Below are 20766 nucleotides of genomic sequence, written 5' to 3' on the forward strand. Positions count from 1 at the left end.
TGTTTCTCCCACTGAAAACTAACTCTGAAATAGTGCTGTACATCTGACCAAGTCCATGAGTGAAGTGACAAGGCTTCCACAGGAACAAAATACAAAATGTGAATGACAGAGAACAAGAACGGGACCCACAGAGTCCTAAACAATAACGATGGCTGTATGACTCCTTCAAGGATGCAATGCTGGAAGAAGTGACTGTCACAAAATGAATAATGATTCATTGTGGAGGCTGGTAAATGCTTATAAAGCAATTCTAAGGAAAAAAAATCTCTTAGAGCACCCCTTAATTTTCCTGAGAGGTGATTATTTTTGGGGGGAAGGAATTCTTCTAGGATATTAACAGCAGAATTTCCAGACCAAATTAAAAACTGAATGGCTGATTTTTTTTTTTAAGGAGAAAACTAAAGTTTCATCTTTTTATAATAAAAGTTTGGTTGGTATTATGCTGCTCCTAATATAAGAAACCAATTCACTAAATTGAGTAAAATCCCTATGTGGAAGCTAGAGCCTGATTAACAAACACCTACATCCCTCCTATTCTAGCAACTTAAACTTGGTAAACATGACTCAGTGCAAATTTAAATGGTTACAATGGACCAAATGGAGTTGACTGAATTGAGTCTAGAAGATTCAGCCCATTAGCTACGGCCTGGTTAATTTTACTTTAGAGTAGTTTTTCAAAGCTAGCCTCCTGGCCACAAGGGAAAAACCTCATACGGTTTCCACTAATTCCCGTGACCAAGCTGGTGGGGGGAAAAAAAAACAAAAACAAAAACAAAAACAAACCAGAAGACATGCAAAGTTAGTTCTGAGGTCTAATCCATGCACATCATGACACAAATGCAGACTCTCAGCTCCAGACTTGCTCAGACGGTCATTTATAGCTGGTGACAGAGCTGAAATTTCTCATTCGCCTGGTTCACAGGCAGAGACGATGAACAGAACGCACACACAAAGGATAAAGCCGGTGCCTCTGCATTTGTAACCGATGCGTAAGTACTACTCTTATTACTAAATCACTGCATGCTGACTTTGTGCCATGCACACTACCAAGCACTTTTCTTACGCTGATTTATTCCATCCTTAGGATAATCCTATGAGGTAGTGCTTTTGCTACCCTCATTTCACAGGCAAAGAAACTGAGGCACAGAGAGGTTGAGCCATTTAAGGGCAAGCTGCTTGGAGAAGGCAGGGCAAGGATTCAAAGTCACATGGTCTGGCTCCAGAGCCTGTACTCAGTGCTACACCATTGCCAGGGCTCCTGAATGTCTGTACTTGGTGGCATCTTGCCTTAAGCAAGCCCAATCTCTAAGACCTTGATTACCTGCAAATAGAGAAATACATAAACAGACATACCAATGAACTAAGATACAGAAGTTCTTATGAGATATCCATGAGTGCCTTTGCCAACCCAATACTTCTCACTCACATTAAAAAAAATTTAGTAATTTTAAGAGATCGTTTTCATGTTAGCACGGGACTTAAAGGCAGATGTCTCAGAGAGGAAGGGTAGAACTGTGGAGAATTCAAACCGGCTTACTACTGCTATCTGCTTCTGCTGTCACCTTTCTGCGACGCAAAATTCTTTCTAACTCAGTTTCACTGTTTTCTGTGTCAAGGGATTTTAAGCTTCTTGAACTAGTGGATTTGTTAAGTGTCCCCTAAAGTGAAAACAAAACAAAAACAAAAACAAAAAGGTTAATGTCTTAATACAATATGCAAAAGAATATTAAAAACCAAATCAGCAAAACATTACCAGAATTTGAATGGAATTAGGAAATAGAATGAATTTGCTGTATATATATATATATATGTATATATATACACACACACACAATATATATATACACACACACATTATTTTTTAATGTGTGTGTCTTTGACAACACATAGTGTTGGATCATTTAAGAAGATGCTACTGAGGATGTAAGACGTTAGCTTTCACACCAAAAGGACAATACAAGAACATCTCTCGATGACTAACTATGAAATTCGGTGGTAGGAAGGTACTTGCGCATTGACGGTTAAGATGCTGATGTGTTGGTCGATCTCGTGGAGAAGAGAAGAATATATTGAACTCACCTTAGAAGGTTTTCTTGATACAGCAGCCACGAGCTACTGAACCCAAATTCTTGTGGCACTGAAAAAGTGTGACTGAGTCTTCAGAATGACCCTGGTTCCACACTGGTGGCAATGGTGTCGTGGCGGCCAAAGGAGGTGCATAACACTCTCCTGTGGCCTAGCCAAAGAAGTGCTGCCCTGGGCACACCTTGACATCATTGTGAAAGGGGAAAGGTTATAATGACATAGGGAAGCAATAAAGGGCCTGGCATTTTAATTCCATATTCCTAACAGAGGAGGCGGTGAATACATTATTCAGGGCCCAGAAGATGCTGAAGGGAAAAAGAGATGCCATACATCTGTGCACCTACTAAAATTGGTACTGACTTTCAAGATAACAGAGAAAGACCCTGCCTCAGCTCCTCTGGGAAGCATGTTATGGAGGAGACCTATGGCTTTCCATCTCCCATGACCAGTCAGGTGTTTGTACAGAACACTGGGTGACACACTTCACATCCTGTATGTGAGGACTCAGCACTGCACCATTACCAGGGGTCTGTTTTCTTCCATAAGAAATGCCCACTATTTCTTTGAAATGGCCCTCCTGAGCTGTGCCACATGCTTTGGGTAGGTGGGGGAGCCAGAAGATCCAGTCTTTGGATTACAGTAAATCAGAACCTCAAGTCTGGTATAACTTGCCAGACTTAATGCCAAAGTCAGAGGTAGCTTTTTGTCCACCAAGGCTAACAATCAGGCCAGCCTTTGTCACCTCAGCTCACTATGGGTTTGCCTTAATCCTGCTCCTGCCCCCTGCCAACTTCCTGAAGGACTTTAAGAATTCGATTGGCAAAAAATCGTAACTCATGTTTCTTCTTTAGCCTATAAAACAAGAAAAAGTGGCTTGTAATATTAGGTAGTTACAAATCTCATGTGATATAGGTTATTATGTTTTGTTTAGAAAGGTTTCTTCCCTAACTGGGTAAAGGCTTGGAGAAGCTGCCTGTGGGCATGGGAGGATTAACAAAATTAAGAGATTTTATTCTTCTATCAGCTACCCTAAACTAAGACTAATGTGTAAAATATGTGGATAATCAAGCATATGATACTCTACCCCCCAAGTAGCTCTTTCTGCTTTTTTTCATTTATTGCAAAAATTCATAAAATATATTGAAAGGAAAATCACGTTTCATGTAGTGTTGTAATTGTTTATCTTATAACTTAAAAAGTTGGATGATGTGGTTTATTTATTTAACAGTTAATGCAGATCTGTACCTGCTCATCAAGGAGTTAAATAGTAAAATAAGATCAAGGCTGATAAGGTGAAAAAAATGGAACTAAAGCCAATTAAGATAAATTTGAAAAAAATATTAGAAAAACTACTCCCAAATCATGCATTTACAATTTTTAAAAAACTTACCAGCTAAGTAATTTGTAAACATGTAAGGCCATTACCATTAAAATAACTCATGAAACTATTACACTGTTTGGATGTCAAGAACATTCTTTGATTTTCCCAATGGTTGGAGTTAATTCAAGAAAAAGATACGTGTCTATGTACACACGCATTCACATACACCTTGCAAGGATATCTTTTAAGGAAGAATTTCTGTCTCATAATAATTTCTACTTTTCATTTGAATAACAGCATTAATCATCCAAATTCTGATCGTGGTGAGCTACTCTCTCATCACACCTGATACTGAAAGGTTCTGTTTTCCAAGTTCTGATCTTTGGGTCTCAAACTTTTGTCTCTATCCACTGACTGATGTGATTGATTCAGCAAATATAGGAGTATGCAGACACTATACGACTCTCAATTCAAATGACCAAGGAGCTCAGCTAATAAAGTACCAAGATTGTCTATCTTTTTGTATATTCGTCATATAGTCTGAGAATCAGAAATTAACCTAGAAGGGACATGATATGCAGAATTCCCTCACTTTACAGAGAAGAGAATTCAAACTCAGTGAGCCTTGGGGTTTGGGCTGGGCCCCACAGTACATCAGTGATGAGGCTAGATGGATTCCCAAACCAGTGTTTAATCTTAGTTCCCACATCGGTTAAATGTTCCTAACACTGTCAGGTGACAAGATCAACTATTCTATAATTCCTTCTGAAAAAAAAAAAAAAAAAAAAAAAAACTGAAGATGTTTGGGAAAAACCTAAAAGAGAATTTCTTAGAGGTTGTTTATTTGAATTAGAGACAAGCGAACTTAAAAGAGATTTAAGATTAATTTGTACGGATTTAATCTTGAGAGATTGCTGTTTGCACTTAGAGTGACTTTTATATGACTGGGGTGATTAGAGAGGTTTCCAAAACCTCCCAAAAAACCTTGTGTGATTATGAGAAATAGGTTTTTAAAATCTACAAAACATTCAGCTTTTAAAAATTCAGTGTAAACAGGTGTGGAAAAGTAAGTTCAGTTGACACTGAGGCTATAGCAATTGGCTTGGGAAGTGTCCACATCCAAATGGGGTGAGATTTTCCAAATCCCGAAATAGAGATATATTCCGACCTGTGTGCTAACTTTCAGCAAAAGGCTCAATCTCTAAGTTGCAGTGCCCCTACAACTCAGGTCACATTTGATTTCAGCAAAAACACCAGTTTTTCTGGTTTTATTGGTTTCTGTTCTACAGTAGAGCTGACATGGGGTTTCTTGGTTTCCAGGGCTCTCTTGGCACAGGTGCTGGCTTTCCACCACAGTATATCCCTCGCAGGCTTTCCACGCTCTTATGATTTGCTGAATACTAACTCTGAAAACCCTAACGTGCTGGCAAGAAGCACCAATATATCCCCACCTAATAGGGGCTTCTTTTCTTTCTCTTTCTCTTATAAGAAGTTGTATGGTTTCTTGGCCCCCAAGTGACAGGGGTTACAAATGATCCACCCCCAAAGGAATTTCTATGGGGGTACTAGAGAGTTTCCATTTGACAAAGAAGACTAGGGGAAAACACTGTGAATTCCACTTTTTAAAAACACTTAATGCAAAGAAATAACATTGCCAGAATAATAGCTATCAGTGATAACATTAATGCCGGATAAGGTACAGAAATTTAATGATAAATCCAGACCAAGGAGGATGGGGGCAATCTGCAGAAAATAAAGATGTTTTGACGACTTTTATAACTTGTAAATTATTTCCCAAAAAATCTATTCTGCAAATTTCTCTCCTTGAAGTGGCGCAAAATTATACTGAATATGACTGGATAGTGAACATGATCTTTAAGAGCAACGCTGTAATTCAGTAAACCTGTTACCATCCAGCATTATCAGGGACTGGGATATCTTGGCTAATCAAGTATCATCTGTATCTTAGACAGATGTCTGATTGTTCAAATAAACCTGATTTTTAAATAGTCAACCTCAATGTACTCTTCCACAAATGATCAGAACTCTACTCTGGGGCATCTTTACGGAAAAGGAATTAGCATCCTAATGTACAGACAACCAAAGAGACTGGCATAGGGAGTTCTCGCTGGATAACAAAGTTTCCTCTTCAAAGTATCCATTAGATAATAACCACCTACTTTTTCAACGGTTGGTCGTCATACTTTGATTCCGTAGGTGGGCCACCACTGTGAGCCAGGCTATGCCTGTCTTTAGTACTAATTCCACTCACCTAAACCTAAAACAAACTGATTAAGCCATCCTGAGTTAAGTCTGCTGTTGCATGCTTGATGAAAATAATTTTGTTTACCACAATTATGTGGATGTCTACATGCTTCGCATAATTAGCACCGTAACAACAGGGGAATATCAGTTTTGTGCCTCCGCCCCCACGTTTGTTGACTTACTGTGCATAATAACTGGTGTTGAGACTATAACAGGATCTGAGAATAGAGCTCTCAGTATCTGAAACATTTTCTAAGTGAGGAGTTTATCTCTACTGACAACTGTCAGGGCAGTACTCACTTCTATTGGCAAAAGCTCATGATTTGGAAGAAAAAAAAATAGCTGGAGGCAGGAGATACTTTTAGATAGGGGTTACTTTTAGAGAATGAAATTGGTAATGGGGCACCTAGATGGCACAGTCTCTTGAGCATCCAACTTAGTTTTGGCTCAGGTTGTGGGTTGTGATCTCAGGGTCATGAGATTGGGCCCCACGTCAAGCTCCGTGCTCAGGGCAGAGCCTGCTTGAGATTCTCTCTCCTTCCTCTACCCTTTCCTCTCCCCATGCTTGCTCTCTCTTTAAAATAAGTAAACCTTAAAAAAAAGAAAAAGAAAAAATGAGATCAGGAATATAAAAACAGGAACTTCTATTTTCCAATTTATAATCAAATAATTTTTTAAACTGTGAGGAAAAGCAGACTGACCCTGAGCCCTGATACTAACATAACATATTTGGGTAGGAGCTCAGAATGACATTTTGGCACCAATGGCCCCACTCTCATGCCTTCAAATCAAGTACGATCTATCTAAGAGACTCTATTGTGATTCCATTATGACCAAGCATGCCCTGATCCTTAGGTCTAAGTGCTTTGTCTTGAAGCTGTCAGGCAAGGATTGGAAGGCATGCCCAGAACATAATGATGTGGTGAAAGGGTAACTGTTCTTCTAGAACAGAAACAGCAGAGTATTGATGCATAATACATATATCAACATGCCCCGATGGAGGAGTCCACAGCACAATCAAGACAACTATCAGAGGAACTGAGGATTATTGTGAACGAAAATAAAACATACCAAAACCAATTACCCAGAAAAATAGATTTAAAAAAATATTCTTTCATTTTCCCATAAATGAGGTAATAAAACTGGGCGGGATCCATTCTTACCAGTATTCCTTTTAGCTCATCCACGGCACTCTCAGAGCTCTTTGAAGATTCCGGCTACAATTTTAAAAAGAGAGCACAATTAATAATTCAGTTTTAAAATACTAAACAGACATTTCTACCTGGCAAAGTGTTGGCACTATTATGGACTTTTTTTTTTTTTTTCTTAATTAGGTCTATGTCTTACACAGTTAGGAGAGAAGATTAGACAGGTTAGTGCTCCCAAGTGGCGGCTAGATAGAAAATTAGGAGAAGTAGTCAAAGCCAAAGGACTCAAGCTTCTTCTAAATACCATTTTGTTACTTCTCGTTATCATCATATGGAGAAAAGATCTGGTCAACCCCCGGTTTCAAAGATTCACTTTTGGATTGTTCGGAACGTTCTGCGGTAAGCTGGCCCCCACTCCCGTTGCTGGACCCCTGCCAGCGAGCGAGGACCAGGAAGGCGGCAGTGCAGGGCAGGCAGCAAGCAACGGGGCAGAAACCTCTCTCGGCTCCGGCTTGCAGGGGACCAGCACGTCTCGGTTCAGGAATTTCACAACTGAGTCAGGAGCAGGGGTCAGCAAAGAACCTGGCCTTACACGAGAATGTTAGCATCACTGGCGACTGAAGCAGGAAGGGCGGCCCAGAGGGCGTAGAGTCTGCCCCCATCGTCCTCCTCGTAAGGAAAGGTCACCCCGAGAAAGGCTGTGTTTGAGTCTTGATTACAAGCCCCGTTGCAACCGGGCTTCTGGCTACGCCGTGAACAAAATAATTTGAAATGCAGTTCTGGGCAATATTCGCCTACCCCACAAGGCCTAAGAGTCTCTGGGGATCCCCTGACAACTAACTTCTTGGAGGGGAAATCTAGCACGAGGTTCTCAAAGACAGGCCTCTGGTCTCCCCCATACCACTTCCTTTCACAAAGGACGGGGAGGAAGAGAGAACCTTTAGGGAACCCCCTGGCCTCTCTTTCCTGGAAAAGAGGTAAAGCTCATTTCTCTCCCATCGAGAGATGGGAAGTGATTAGTAGTGACCTCTAACCCTTTCCTCACGAGAGCTAATAAAAGAATAAGATCCCATTTCAGTTTTTTTTTTAAAAAATGGACAGTGAGATAAAGAGGGAGAGAGAAGGAGCAAGAGAGGGAGGGAGGAGGAGAGGGAGAAAGGAGGGAGGGAGGGAGGCAGAGGGAGAGGGAGAGGGAGAGAGGTTTGCTGCTCATGTATGAATTGGACTAAGACATCCAACTTTCATAGCCTACGCTTTCGGGAAAATACACGTGCCATGAGCGCCAGTCCGAGGGGCCAAAGCTCTAAGACACTAATTATAACCACAACGGTATCAACAACGACATCAAGGAATTTAGAAGGTATGTGGTTAAATTAGTATTCTCAAGGCAGGTGTGACCTGTGCAGGTACACTGTTCGGGGGACAAGCTGTGACGTGTGAACAAGCGCCCTCGGCTACAGGCCCCTCAATGCTGCCATGCCACCCCAGCCACCTTCGGGCCCCAGGAGCCTCCGGCAGCGCGGCCCACGCGCTCTCGCAGCCCGTGACCTTGGCAGGAAAGCACTGAGTCCTGGGCGGGGAGTCTGTAGCGCATGCAGTGACCACTTGTTTCAAAGGTTACTGACCAGGTCATTCAGCACTATCTCTACACAGTTTAATGATTACCAGCGAAAGACCCAGTCGTCCACTGATGCTTGTTCAGTTGCTCTCCAGTTCTGAACTGACATTAAATAATGTGTAACTGTTGGAAGAAGCATGGCAGGAAAGAAGAAGGACAAAGTGATACTCTGAAAGTGAAAGTACACACAGAACATCCTGATCCAATTGCTTAGGATGTAACAAGTTTTCGACATTTTTCTCTCTAAACGAATTTTGCTTCTTCACGACACTGCATTTTTCTCTAGTCTGTCTGGTTTGGTTTATTCCTTCCAAAACAGTTGGGACATGAACATCTTAAAAATGTATTTGTTTCAAAGATTCCACTTAGATCCCCCGTTTTCACACTACCTTCCATCTGAGCCTGGCAACGACCCTGTGAGTTGGAGAGGGTGGGCCCTCTGCCCATTCTGGGGAGAGAAGAGCCTGGAGGTGGGGGTGGGGACAGCGCCTGGTCCCAACGCCAGCTACCACGAGCTTCATGCGCCAGACACCAGTGCTCAACACTTGTGCCAAACTCTGTCCCTTACCTGCAAAACTGCTCTCAAAGCGCTAATGCAGACCAGTACTCCATGCAGCTGGCTAAAGCTTCCATTCCACTGTCAGCCTACTCTTGGAATTGGGTATTCTTTCCCTCTTTTCAACCCCCTTTCCATGGACAGCCCCGACCACAACTCCTGCCTCACCTGGCTACCTTGCCTGCCTGTGACCACATGACAATTTTTAAAGTCCAGCAGAGTTTGTACTGAATAGTCATGATACTTGGGGACACTGAAGCAGCTGAAGAGGAGCATCCATGAAAGTAAGAAAGAATCTTAAAGGTTGGTTTAAAAGAAGAAGGAAGAGGACCAATCTGTTGATGCTTTAAATTTTTGTTTATTAAACAAACAACTTCTCAAGACAAATATCAAAAACTCTATTGTTGGTCTATTTCAACGGGACACACCTACAAGAGAAGGGAGAGGCCCTGAACCAGAGCTGGGTGCTTTGCTAGAGCTTGGCGCTCACTGTGGTCTAGTTCGGAAGGCAGCTGGTGATACATATACACAAAACTTTCTCCTTGAAGTGGCCTGGAACAGGTTTGTAAAATAAATGAAAACAGTCCTATGAGCCTCACTAATTTTCAAAAACTGTTCTAAGTCCATTCTGACACTATCATATGATGCCACCTGCCTACCCGGCCCCTTTCCCCCTCACACTGAAACAGAAGTCTCAGGAAGGCAAGGATTGCTGTCTCTTTGGTTTACTGCTTTATCCCCAGAGCCTAAAACAGTACCTGGCACATGGCAGACGCTCATTCAATACTTGAGTTACACAAAAGGACTTAAAGAAAAGAAAGGGTACAGTAGTTCTTGGCTTGGTCTAACAGTCCGTATCAAGCAGAGAAGAGCACCCTGCAACAACAGGACTTGCTTTTTGTAGGGATTGAGGTTAACTGCAGCTCAAACAGAGTCCTGAAACACGCTCGTCTAAAAGTAAAGGCTTTTATGACACATTAGCCTTATCCTAAGATTTCACAGTCAGTCCTCATATAGCTTTCATCAAATTTCAAACTTTGACACCTGAAAAAGGAAGCACCGCGGGAGGGGAGGAAATGCAGTCATTTCATACCTTTGCCTTCGGTCTAGCCGTCTGATTAACTGGTCTAAGATGAACTCCCTTTTTAATTCTGTCCATCATCTCTTCAACTGCTTGCCTCTTCAGATCCGTGACTTCTTCAGCTATCAAAGAACACACGCAGAAATCATCTTATGTTACAAGAAAACTGCTACTTTCTATTCCAATGTACTTTGTAATTAACCACAGCGCTTTTCAGACAGAATCACAAAACATCACAAAACAATTTACTGAGGTTAACAGCTACCAGGCAGCCATATTTTTTTCATTAAAAAAAAAAATCTTTTAATAGAAGATTTGTTTTTAAAAAAATTAGAGTTAAAAAAAAATTAGAGTTATGGGGGGCCGGGGTGGCTCAGTTAGTTAAGTGTCGGCCTCTTGATCTCAGTTCGGGTCTTGAGTTCAAACCCCACCTTGGGCTCCACTTAAAATAAAATAAAATAAAATAAAATAAAATAAAAAATAAAAAATAAAAAATAAAAAATAAAAAATAAAATAAAATAAAATAAAATAAATAAAATAAAATAAAATAAATAAAATAAAACTCAGAGTTATAAAATTTAAGGTCTAATTTGTAGCCTGGAAATCAATATTGGCTTATTAATCAATTAATTTAAACAAAGTGGGTCTGGTTCCATTTGTTAGCATGATAGAACTTGAATTTCTCCAGCTTTCTACCTAAGCTCAAATAATCATTCACCTCTGCCTCAGAGATGTTTTCATAACTTATAACATCCCGTGTCAAAGAAATCAGACCCAAGAAGGAATAACTATCAAAAAGCCCATTTGGAAATAAAAGATAAAAGCGATCTGTTAACTTGTTGTAAGAAATCTACAATCAGGATGAACACCAGATAGGTGAAATCTACTTTTAAATTGCCATCTTTTGTTTAGGAATCAAAGAAGCATTTTAAACAAACCTTTTCAAGTCTTTTTAAATTTTCAATGTTAAAAGAAAACATACACCCAGAAAGGATTGCAATTAAGTAATTAAATTTGATTAAAATTTTTTGACTATCTATTGTTTAACCTTTGCACTGTTTTGCTGCAAAAAAACAATAAAACTGTTGAAATATACATCAATTAGATGAATACAGCTAAGGCGGAGGCTTAAAGCTATTGGTCAGAATAATGAAATTTGTCTGTTGCACAATAGCCTGACCAAAAGCACTCAATCGTTTTTGCAACATTTATCACAATTAGTGCCATTCTAGATCTCCTGCTTACATCTGTCTCATTCCCTGGAACTGATTAATTTAAGTTTAAATACCTCATGAAGACCTTCCTCTTAGGCTCTTTGAGCACAGTCTACAACGCAGGGCGTATGGTAGGCCCGCAGCAAGTAACCACCCACTGATGGACTTATTGGAAGTTTTGGCTTTATGTGGCTATTAATATTTTTGATATTTGAGTAGAAACAGCTAAAGCTCAAAAGGACAGCTTCTAAACGGAGGCCATCACGACGATGTCCCCAGGCCAATGGACAGGCATGCTGGGCTCTGCACTAATGAAGCCTACACCATGGCTTTTTTTTCTGCCACGTGGAATTCACGCTAACGCTGAGTAGCTATTCCTCTTACGTCATGCCTAGGGGAGCAACTAGAAGAACCCAGAAGGTTCCACCATTCTCAGTGAGGCAGCACCACAGTGATGAGATCACCTCTACATTCCCTGTACAACCTACGTCTTCTGATAAAGTCCTAATTTCAAACAGGGTCATGTCATCTTCATAGGCCATTGAAACGCAGGGAATAAAAAGTTCTCAATATCCAAACCGTATGTTTCAGATCCAGATGGCAAGAAAGCATCTTTTGCCAGGCAACGTGGAAAACATGGCACCAGAGTCAGAACTCACCCACTAGTAAATGAAAGAACGCAAACTGTGGGTGGATCAACTCTGCCCTTAAGCTGCATTTTCTCGGGCAGCTTCTGCAGATGGCTCCCAAACATCAACAAGAGGACAGACAAGAAAATTACTGTGGATTGAAATTCATTCATTCATTCATTCACTCACTCACTCATTCAATATCTGAATACCCGTTATGTACTACATGGTGCTTGTGCTGACCCCATTCAGAGTCCGGGGAGATAAAACACAGATCTGCCATTTGAGCACCTGGTAAGGGTATGCAATCTATTCCTGAGAATTTTTTTTTTTTTAATCCAAAAAAAACATGTGATTTTTCAGAAAGCCTGCCATTTTGAGTGAGACTTGAGAAGAGCTGCATGGCAACAGAACACCGCCGACAAACAGATTAGTGCTCTGTAAGGAAGGACTGAAACCCAATTAAATGCACCATACAAAAACTAATTAAGGCAGACAGATGGAGAATTATGGTCGACACCATTCAAATCTGCTGCAGCATCTAACATAACAGGAATTTAAAGTAGTTTCTTATTTTTGCTTGCCAGAATCATAGTGATAATTCAGAGAAGTGCTACTATCTGTATTGTGTACAGATTATAAACCAGGCTTTAATTTCTTAGTCTTTTTCAAATGTAAAGGCTTAATTGGTCTTAAGGAAAAGAAATCACTCTTATCAGATTCCCTATGCGGGCACAATACAAGGGCAACGCTAGGTTAAGCTACACAAGCCTTCTCTCTCACCGACCCTGTTTTTGAACTAGCAAAAAGCAATCTATACGAACTTCCAAACTATTAAGCAGTTCTAATAAATCTGCAAGAATCACCTACAGAGAGCTCATGGCATGTTTTGTAATTCTTTCTGTGATCACACAGTTGGTAATTGTCTCACAAAAGCATGTAATCAGAAGGACAATGGAAATGTGCAGGATACTGGAGATTAAAAAAAGGGACAAATGGAGACAACAGGTCTAATGTCACTGAACTGCCACAGGAAAATCAAATCAAATGTTCTCTGAGGTAGTGCTTCAAGGTCAGTCTTGGATCAGAAAGCTACATGTAATTAATTGAGACTTAAATTTTAAGACCCACTTGAAAAAGAAGTTCGTTCTTCAAAGAAAAAACCCACAGACAAAACCATCACCTTGTTGCTCAATAAAACCTTTTGTTATTACCTAGAAGAAATGAAAATTATTTTCTAAATTCCACAGGATTACTTTTCTCTTTCACTAACATTTTTAAAAAGGCACTTAAAAAGAATCTTATGGCACTGTGATGAACAAAATTTCTGAAGAACACATCGTGGTTGAGTAAGTTTGAATTTGACCTCAGGTCATAAAGTTAAGGATATTTCCTTAACTACAACAATCACAAGAACCTGCCAAATGAGGACTTCTACCCTTCAAAGAGTGGTTGGAACCCTTTTTCTTTTAATAGCTAACATTTTGGTATTTTCTATATGCTGGGTACTATTCTAAGTACTTTACATGTTAGGAGACTCATTAATTCTCACCACCACCCTATGAAACAAGAACTATGATCATCCCCACTCAGCAGGTTAGCAAACTAAGGTAAGAAAATGTCAACATAATAATGACCTAGGCATTTGATAAATACCAAGCATATCTCTGAAACCTCAGAACTTGTTCAATAAATTTATTCTTCTCAAAATTAGTTATTAATTCAAAGTCTGTTGATTATTTCTTACATCGAAACCGTAAAACTACTTCTAAAATATTGCACAGAGGGCAGCCCGGTGGCTCAGCGGTTTGGTGCGGCCTTCGGCCCAGGGCCTGATCCTGGAGTCCCGGGATTGAGTCCTGCGTTGGGCTCCCTGTGTGAAGCCTGCTTCTCCTCTGCCTGTGTCTCTGCCTCTCTCTCTCTCTCTCTGTGTCTCTCATGAATAAATAAATAAACTCTTAAAAAAATAAAATAAAATAAAATAAAATATTGCGCAGACCTTCCCCTACAATTAGACTTTTTAAGAGCCATACCCTAGCAATAAAAGTTTCTTCATTCATCAGGTCTGAGAAGCATACCAATCAGCTGATGAGAGCCATCATAAGATGCTAACAAAAGATAATACTGTGATAGCAAAACCGGTCCTGACTGACAAATATAAACTCCAAAGTGTCACAGATGACTACAATGCTTGATGTTCTTCATTCATTCATCATGCTTTTAATCATTATTGATTTATTCATTCAACAACTATTTTTGGTGTGAACTGTTAATAAGACACTATAAAAAACTACCCTGCCAGACAGGGAAAAGCTCCAACCATGTACGTCTATGGTTCACATCATTTAAGGCAGTGGCTTCAGTTTAAAATCTCATGAGTGACTTCTAATTCTACTTAGACACACAACCCTGGTAACAATCCAGTAGCTCAAGAATGAGGGAGAGAATACTGCATCATTTCATGAATTGTAAATGAAACATCACTTTCAAAAGGAAAACTGTATGATTTCCAACACCGGGGTTAATAAGCTTAGAATGCTTTTTTTTTTTTTTTTTTTTTTTAATTTAAGGGTGTTATCAAGGTTGACAAGCTAATAATGTCATTTACTTAGACATTAGTAAAAGGGAAATTTACTTAGACATTAGAAGGGGAAATCATTTTATTCTGACTGCCCTTCTCCTCCTCTACGTCTTATTGATTGTTACAAAACAAGATTGAAACAAACAAAATTTTAATTTTAATTAGAGTGTCAAGAAGGCTTCTAGACAGTAACACAGAGCAGGGCTGCCCTGAAATGACCAAAGACAGGACTTCAGAATCCCCAATGCCTTGTGGCAAGCAGAATGTCCTTTTCAGCAGTACAATGAGAGGAATAGTTTCCAAAGGGTTGTAGGAGGCAGGCACCAAAAGTAATTTATATAGACAAAATCAATTAGCTTTTATCTATAATGGTGCTGTGAGTGTCTGGCTAAGAAAGATGGAGCTAGGTCTCAACTTAGATTCACTGAAGGTGCCTCCAAGCTGTGGGAGACTTGCAGACAGGAGTAAGCCCTCAAAGTCTGCAACCGATTTCGGGAGAGAGATGTGGAAATAACCCCAAACAGGACAGAGAGGCTAGGAGATGGGGCATCATAAAATCTGAAGCACAATGCTACAGCAACATGCAGCAATGAGCCAATACTAAGGAGCTCATAAGAGGAAGTGGAGGAAGAGCCTGGAACCTACACAGGAGATGTAAAATTAGAGCACCCTGCCCCAGAAAGCTCTGACTATAGGGAAGGCGGCAGAGCAATTCTGGAATTAGGATAAGACATGTGCACGGGGGACTTCTAGGGAATGGTCCAGCCATAAGGTAGGGCAGGTGTACAGAAATGAGGCTGAAATAACAGCAGAGAACCACCCAAAAGCAGCCTGCAGGGTTTGGATTCTGTTCTGATACAGCTAGAGTAAAGTGGCCGGACCAGATTGATGAACCCTGGGGGCAGGAAGAGGAGGCCAAGACGTCTGCCCCAGAACATCTGCCCCAGACTGGGCTTGAACCAGGCAAATGTGCCATGCTTTGGAAGTAACAGGTGCTGAGCAAACATGCTGAGTTCAATGTGGGTTCTTCTGGTCCCTGTTGCCCTGGCTGTGGCTGCACACCCAACTGCCCGCAGCTCCACGAGCCGCCCAGGCTCCTGCCTGCTGGGTGACTCTGCTCAGTGGGAAAACCCTTCTCCCTTCACTCCCATCTCTTCAAGTTACCCTCTACTTCTCCCTCTCCAGCGAGTCAGACTCCCATGAACTGCAGCTCCCAGAGTTGCTCCTGGATTTACCCACTTCTTTCTGTCTCCACTACCACCCTCGTCTGAGCCACGTGCATCTGAATGACAGCCTCCCCTCATCCTCTCTTTCTTCTGCAATCTATGCCCTGTCCTCTTGCTGCAAACAATGTTATTTCTTTAAAAAGACAAATCTCACCATGCCACACCCCTACTTAAAACTTCTACTGTCCTTAAGATACATTTCAAAATCTTGACCACAGCCTCCAGAACCTGGCTCAGACTTCCTCTCTTGCACCGCATGTTCCTGTAATACAAACTTTAGTTTCCCAATATGCCAAGCTCCTTCCCCATTCTGGACCTTTGATTCTGTTGCCCCTCTATGTGAACTCCTTTCGTTCTCAACACTCCCAATCCAAGTTCCTAAATCCAAACTACTCGGCTTTAGCATCACTTCCTGACACCAGCATCCACCTCCATCCTCTCTTACAAACGTGTGCTCTTCCTCTAGGTAATATCCTTGTTTGTTTCCTGTCTCCCCCAACTCAATGTAACTTCTATGTCATCTGTCACCAGTTTACAGCATGAGACCAGCACAAAGCAAGTGCTTCATCAAGTCTCAGTTTACTGGCTATCAACTCTAAAAACTCTTTCCCCAAACCCCTTACCTAGAATTGCTCCTTCCCTTTCTTTTATACCTCCTCCTGTAAAGTGCCTCATCCTCTAAGAAGACACATCCCCGCAGACCACACATTACAGTTGACCTGCTGTAGACAAGAAGCAACAGGAAGGCTCATTCGTGTTCCTTCTTATCAGCTGTTAAGTTCACATTTCTCCCCAGTTTGTTCACAAAGAACTCGAAAAAATGTGTTGTTGAAAAACTGTGTTGAAACCACTGAAAGTAAACCAAAAGGGATGAGAATTACTTGTTTCTGGTTGAGCTGCCTTTTCTTTCTTAGCACCACTGCCGCTGGGATGGGATCGCTTCCGGATCATGGACATGAGGGATCTTTAGGAGAAAGAAAAAGAATGACAGGAAATTACTGGATGCCTGATAATCCAAGAAATAAAATGTATTGATTCAAAATAATCAGTAAATATCCAATTCTTCTCTAGGTGCATAAATGGATAGCTAGAATTTAAGAGTCTACTTTCTACTTTTAATAAATTATTAAACTTTTCAACACTTTAAAGAAGAGAAAGAGGTCTCATCCTTTTCTACATAAAACCAAACTCATTACTCAAAGAAGAGAGCCACTATAATTACCAATACAGTGCTAAGTAAAACAGAAAAATAAGTCAATATTCATACCTAAAATTCAGACATAGCTATCTATGTAATATGTTTGAGGAAGAGGGAAGGATGAAAGAATTAGGGAATGTTTTTGGTAAATATCTATCTGTGAAATATGGGCATAAAAATATCTGAATCTGAATGACACAGACCAGATACTTAAGGGATAAAATACATTTAGACCACAGTCTCTCTGGTCCATGTTTTAAAAATCTGTAAAATCCAAATTGTGATAGATTTGACTACAGGAAAATTTTATGACCTGCATATATTAAAAGACACCATAAAGAATAAAAAGAGGGATGCCTAGTGGGCTCATGTGAAAGAAGTTGGAAGAGCATGTGACTCTCGATCTTGGGGTCATGAGTTCAAGCCCCATGTTGTATGTAGAGATTACTTAAATAAATAAACTTTTTAAAAAAGAAGAAGAAACTCTACAGATCAATAAGAAAAAGCATACAACCCAACAGGAAAATGGACAAAAGCCTTGAAACTCCATAAAAGAGGATGTCCAAATTTCCAAAACAAAGTGCTTGACTTCATTAGCTACTAGGAAAACACAAATGAAACCCACACTGAGATATTACTACACAGTCATCAAACAGAAAAGAAATTTTAAGTCTGATAATATCAAGTATCGGTAGGTTTGTGGAATAACAGGAATTCTCAAACTGAAGATTGTGTATGAAATAAAACTGCTGCTTTGGAAAACCATTTGGCAGTATCCAGGGGAGCTGAAGACACACATATCCTAGGAGCCAGGGATTCCATTTCTGTATACCTTATAGAAATGCAAGCACTTGTGTACCAGGATTCATTTACAAGAATGCTCGCGCAGAATTTCCATAACTTCCTTGAACTGGTAATAACTTAAATGTAGATGTACCATAATGGATAAACACACTTTCAGACATTCATAAAATGGATTATGTACCCATGAATATGGATGAACTTTAGCTACACAACATAACATGGATGAATCTTACAAAATAATGTAAAGTAAAACGAACAAGACCCAAATGAATACAGTAAAATTCCAATTATATAGTTAGAAAAAACCCATATATTTATAGGAGTTTAGGGATATATATATGTCAGGCAAAAATTTTTTTCTTTAAAAACAGGATAAAAGGACAAGATTCTAGGCTACCAGTATTTTTCTATTTCTTGATTTGGACAGTGAACACATAATGTTCACTTTATATTACTTTTAAACTGTATATAAGTTGGTGTATGCTCTTATATATGTTATCAGTCCCCCTCAATAAAGCTTACAAGAAGAAAAAAAAAAAGAACCAAGAATTCCTGAATTCTTTCAACTACATTATAAATGTTCTCGGTGTGGCAAACTGGATTTGACCAAATACAGTCAGTCCTGAGGAAGCCAAACAGGCAAAGCATAATGCTGACTCTAGAAAAAGGGGCACCTGGATTCAAACAGCAATATCTGGCTGAGTAGAGAACAACTCAGTGTTTCTTAATTTTTCACCTCTTACTTCTGCCTTTAGATTATTAATCCCCTCTTTACCTGCCTTTTCTTAAAATTCCCAAACACACTGAACAAGAAAGCACTACATTCTGCTCTACCCTGTGAGATTTCTAGAACTTACCGACAAGCACATTTTATTCCAGAAGCTGGGAGAAATGAAACAACGCAAACTTTATTTGCTCCTTCTCCCCATTCTGTCACTGAAGGCAGGACTAGTCGAGGTCTACAGGTTAACGTTCCCCAGTAGGTAGGGTGGCGCTGCCCAGTTGAGGGCCTCATCTTACCCTCTCACAACACTTTGCAGGTGAACCCACCACAGATTCTAAAATGTTCAGTGCTGTACTATCATACATAAAGATGACAAAGCAGGAATATTTGTACTGCTCGGAATATTTGTATATGTTTACATATATAAAGTCAAAAATCTACATTCATCACTAAAACCACCTAAATAGATGAGAGAAAGTGCTTTCACTGTTCAGAACTGAGGTATAAGCTGGAAACCCATATGGTGCCCAGAGAAAAATCATCTGTAATAATATTTTTTAAAAGAGTCCTCTGTGACTACAGATAGAGCAGGTCCCACAGGACAGATCAGAAGACCAAGACGAGATACCTGGGACCCATAATTCAAACTCTGGCTAAAATTGCCCCACTTCAGAGCCAGTTCAGCTGAATGGATAAAAGCTTCAGGCAAGAGTCTCCAGAAATGGAACAGTTTGGTGGAAAATATTTACCTTGGAATTCTTTAATAAGTGTGCCTCACACCCACTGTGATGGTTAAAGTTATGAGTCAGCCTGACTGGATCATGGGATATTCAGGTATGTGGTCCAACACTATTCTGGGTGTTTCTGTGCGAGTTCTGGATAAGATCAACATTTAAATTGCTAGCCCAGGGCAGCCCAGGTGGATCAGTGGTTTAGCACCGCCTTCAGCCCAGGGTGTGATCCTGGAGACACGAGATCAAGTCCCACATCGGGCTCCCTGCATGGAGTATGCTTCTCCCTCTGCCTGTGTCTCTGCCTCTCTCTCTCTCTCTTTCTGTGTCTCTCATGAATAAATAAAATATTTTTTATAAATAAATAAATAGCCCATGTAAAGCAGACTATTCTAATGTGGGTGGGCCTCATACAATCAGCTGAAGGCCTGAATAAAACAAAAGCATGACCCTTCCCCAAGTAAAACAAAATTCCCCCTGCCTGACTAGCTTAAAATCAGGACATCTTCTTTTCCCTCCTTCTGGATTTGAAACACTACCTCTTCCTGGGTCTGGACTGCTCAAGTGCAGACTGAGACCATATCATAGGCTTTCCCTGGGCTCCAGCTTTTTGACTCACCCTGGGATTTGCCATAGTCCATAACCCTGTGAACTAATTCCTTAGAATAAACCTTGTATGTGAATGCACACAATATATACATAAGTATGTACATATGTACATACACACACCCCTACTACTTCCGTGTCTCTGGAGAACCCTAATATACCAATACACTCTACCACCCCCTCGTGAGCCATGCCTGCCCAGGATTTACCCGGTGTTCGCTATGGCTGGTACAACATGACCAAGGTCTACCTTCTTCCTCCAACTCCTCTCTCCCACCTGTCCCCTGGGGCAAAAGAGCAGGTACTAGTCTTTTTTTTTTCTTCCGGTTTTCATTTCTATCTATGATTTATGTTAGTGCAAAACAAATGTGGCTCAGGACCAAAGTTAGAAAATCTTGATTAGTGGATTCAGAGTCCATTGAAACTCAATAGATATGCAAATGTATTTCTTTGACAAGAAAGTACTCCTAACTCCAAAAAGAAAAAAAGGAAAAAAAAGAAAAGAAAAAGAAATCTCTTTCTGAGAAATTATATCTTATACTACTTAAATTCATCTTAAAATAAAAATTGTTCATGTTATTCAACGAAAATTTCTTCAAAGGGCCTTATAAGAGTTCATGCTTTAGATATACACAGTCTGAATCCTACATTCATTTCTCAGTAAAACTATAAAGTGCTCTTTGGAAAAATATCCTATTTAGGTTATACTTTACTTTTAATTCCAAAGGTTTCCAGGCTTGTGAGACTAAAAATTAAAGGCCAACGGCAAGACTATAATCGCAATTTTAATAGCTCTCCCTCCTCATACACAGTAGTGACCTTTATTATCAGCACAAAATTCTACACCTTAGAAAAAGAGCTAAGTGATGAATTTCTTGTTTTAAATGTCACATTCAGAATATCTCCAACGGATTTAGCTACCCAGGACAGAAAGAATTTAAAATACCTGAAATTCTTTCAATGGACTCTTCCATCAATC

General features: G+C 40.2%; 1 protein-coding gene across 3 annotated transcripts in view; it reads right to left on the minus strand.

Moving 5' to 3' along the window:
- Positions 1 to 20766, minus strand: part of SHTN1 (shootin 1) — a 95061-nt gene that overhangs the window by 18055 nt on the left and 56240 nt on the right. For 2 of the 3 annotated variants that reach the window (XM_038578912.1, XM_038578913.1), the window contains exons 12-15: positions 16606 to 16688; positions 10087 to 10196; positions 6835 to 6888; positions 1538 to 1658 (exon numbers count right to left, since the gene is read on the minus strand). In XM_038578912.1, the coding sequence (XP_038434840.1) occupies positions 1538 to 1658; positions 6835 to 6888; positions 10087 to 10196; positions 16606 to 16688 (368 nt within the window). The remainder of the gene's footprint in view (positions 1 to 1537; positions 1659 to 6834; positions 6889 to 10086; positions 10197 to 16605; positions 16689 to 20766) is intronic. The other variant, XM_038578914.1, reaches the window with a different exon arrangement.

Source organism: Canis lupus, chromosome 28 (genome assembly GCF_011100685.1).
Source record: "Canis lupus familiaris isolate Mischka breed German Shepherd chromosome 28, alternate assembly UU_Cfam_GSD_1.0, whole genome shotgun sequence".
In the NCBI taxonomy this organism is placed as follows: domain Eukaryota; kingdom Metazoa; phylum Chordata; class Mammalia; order Carnivora; family Canidae; genus Canis; species Canis lupus.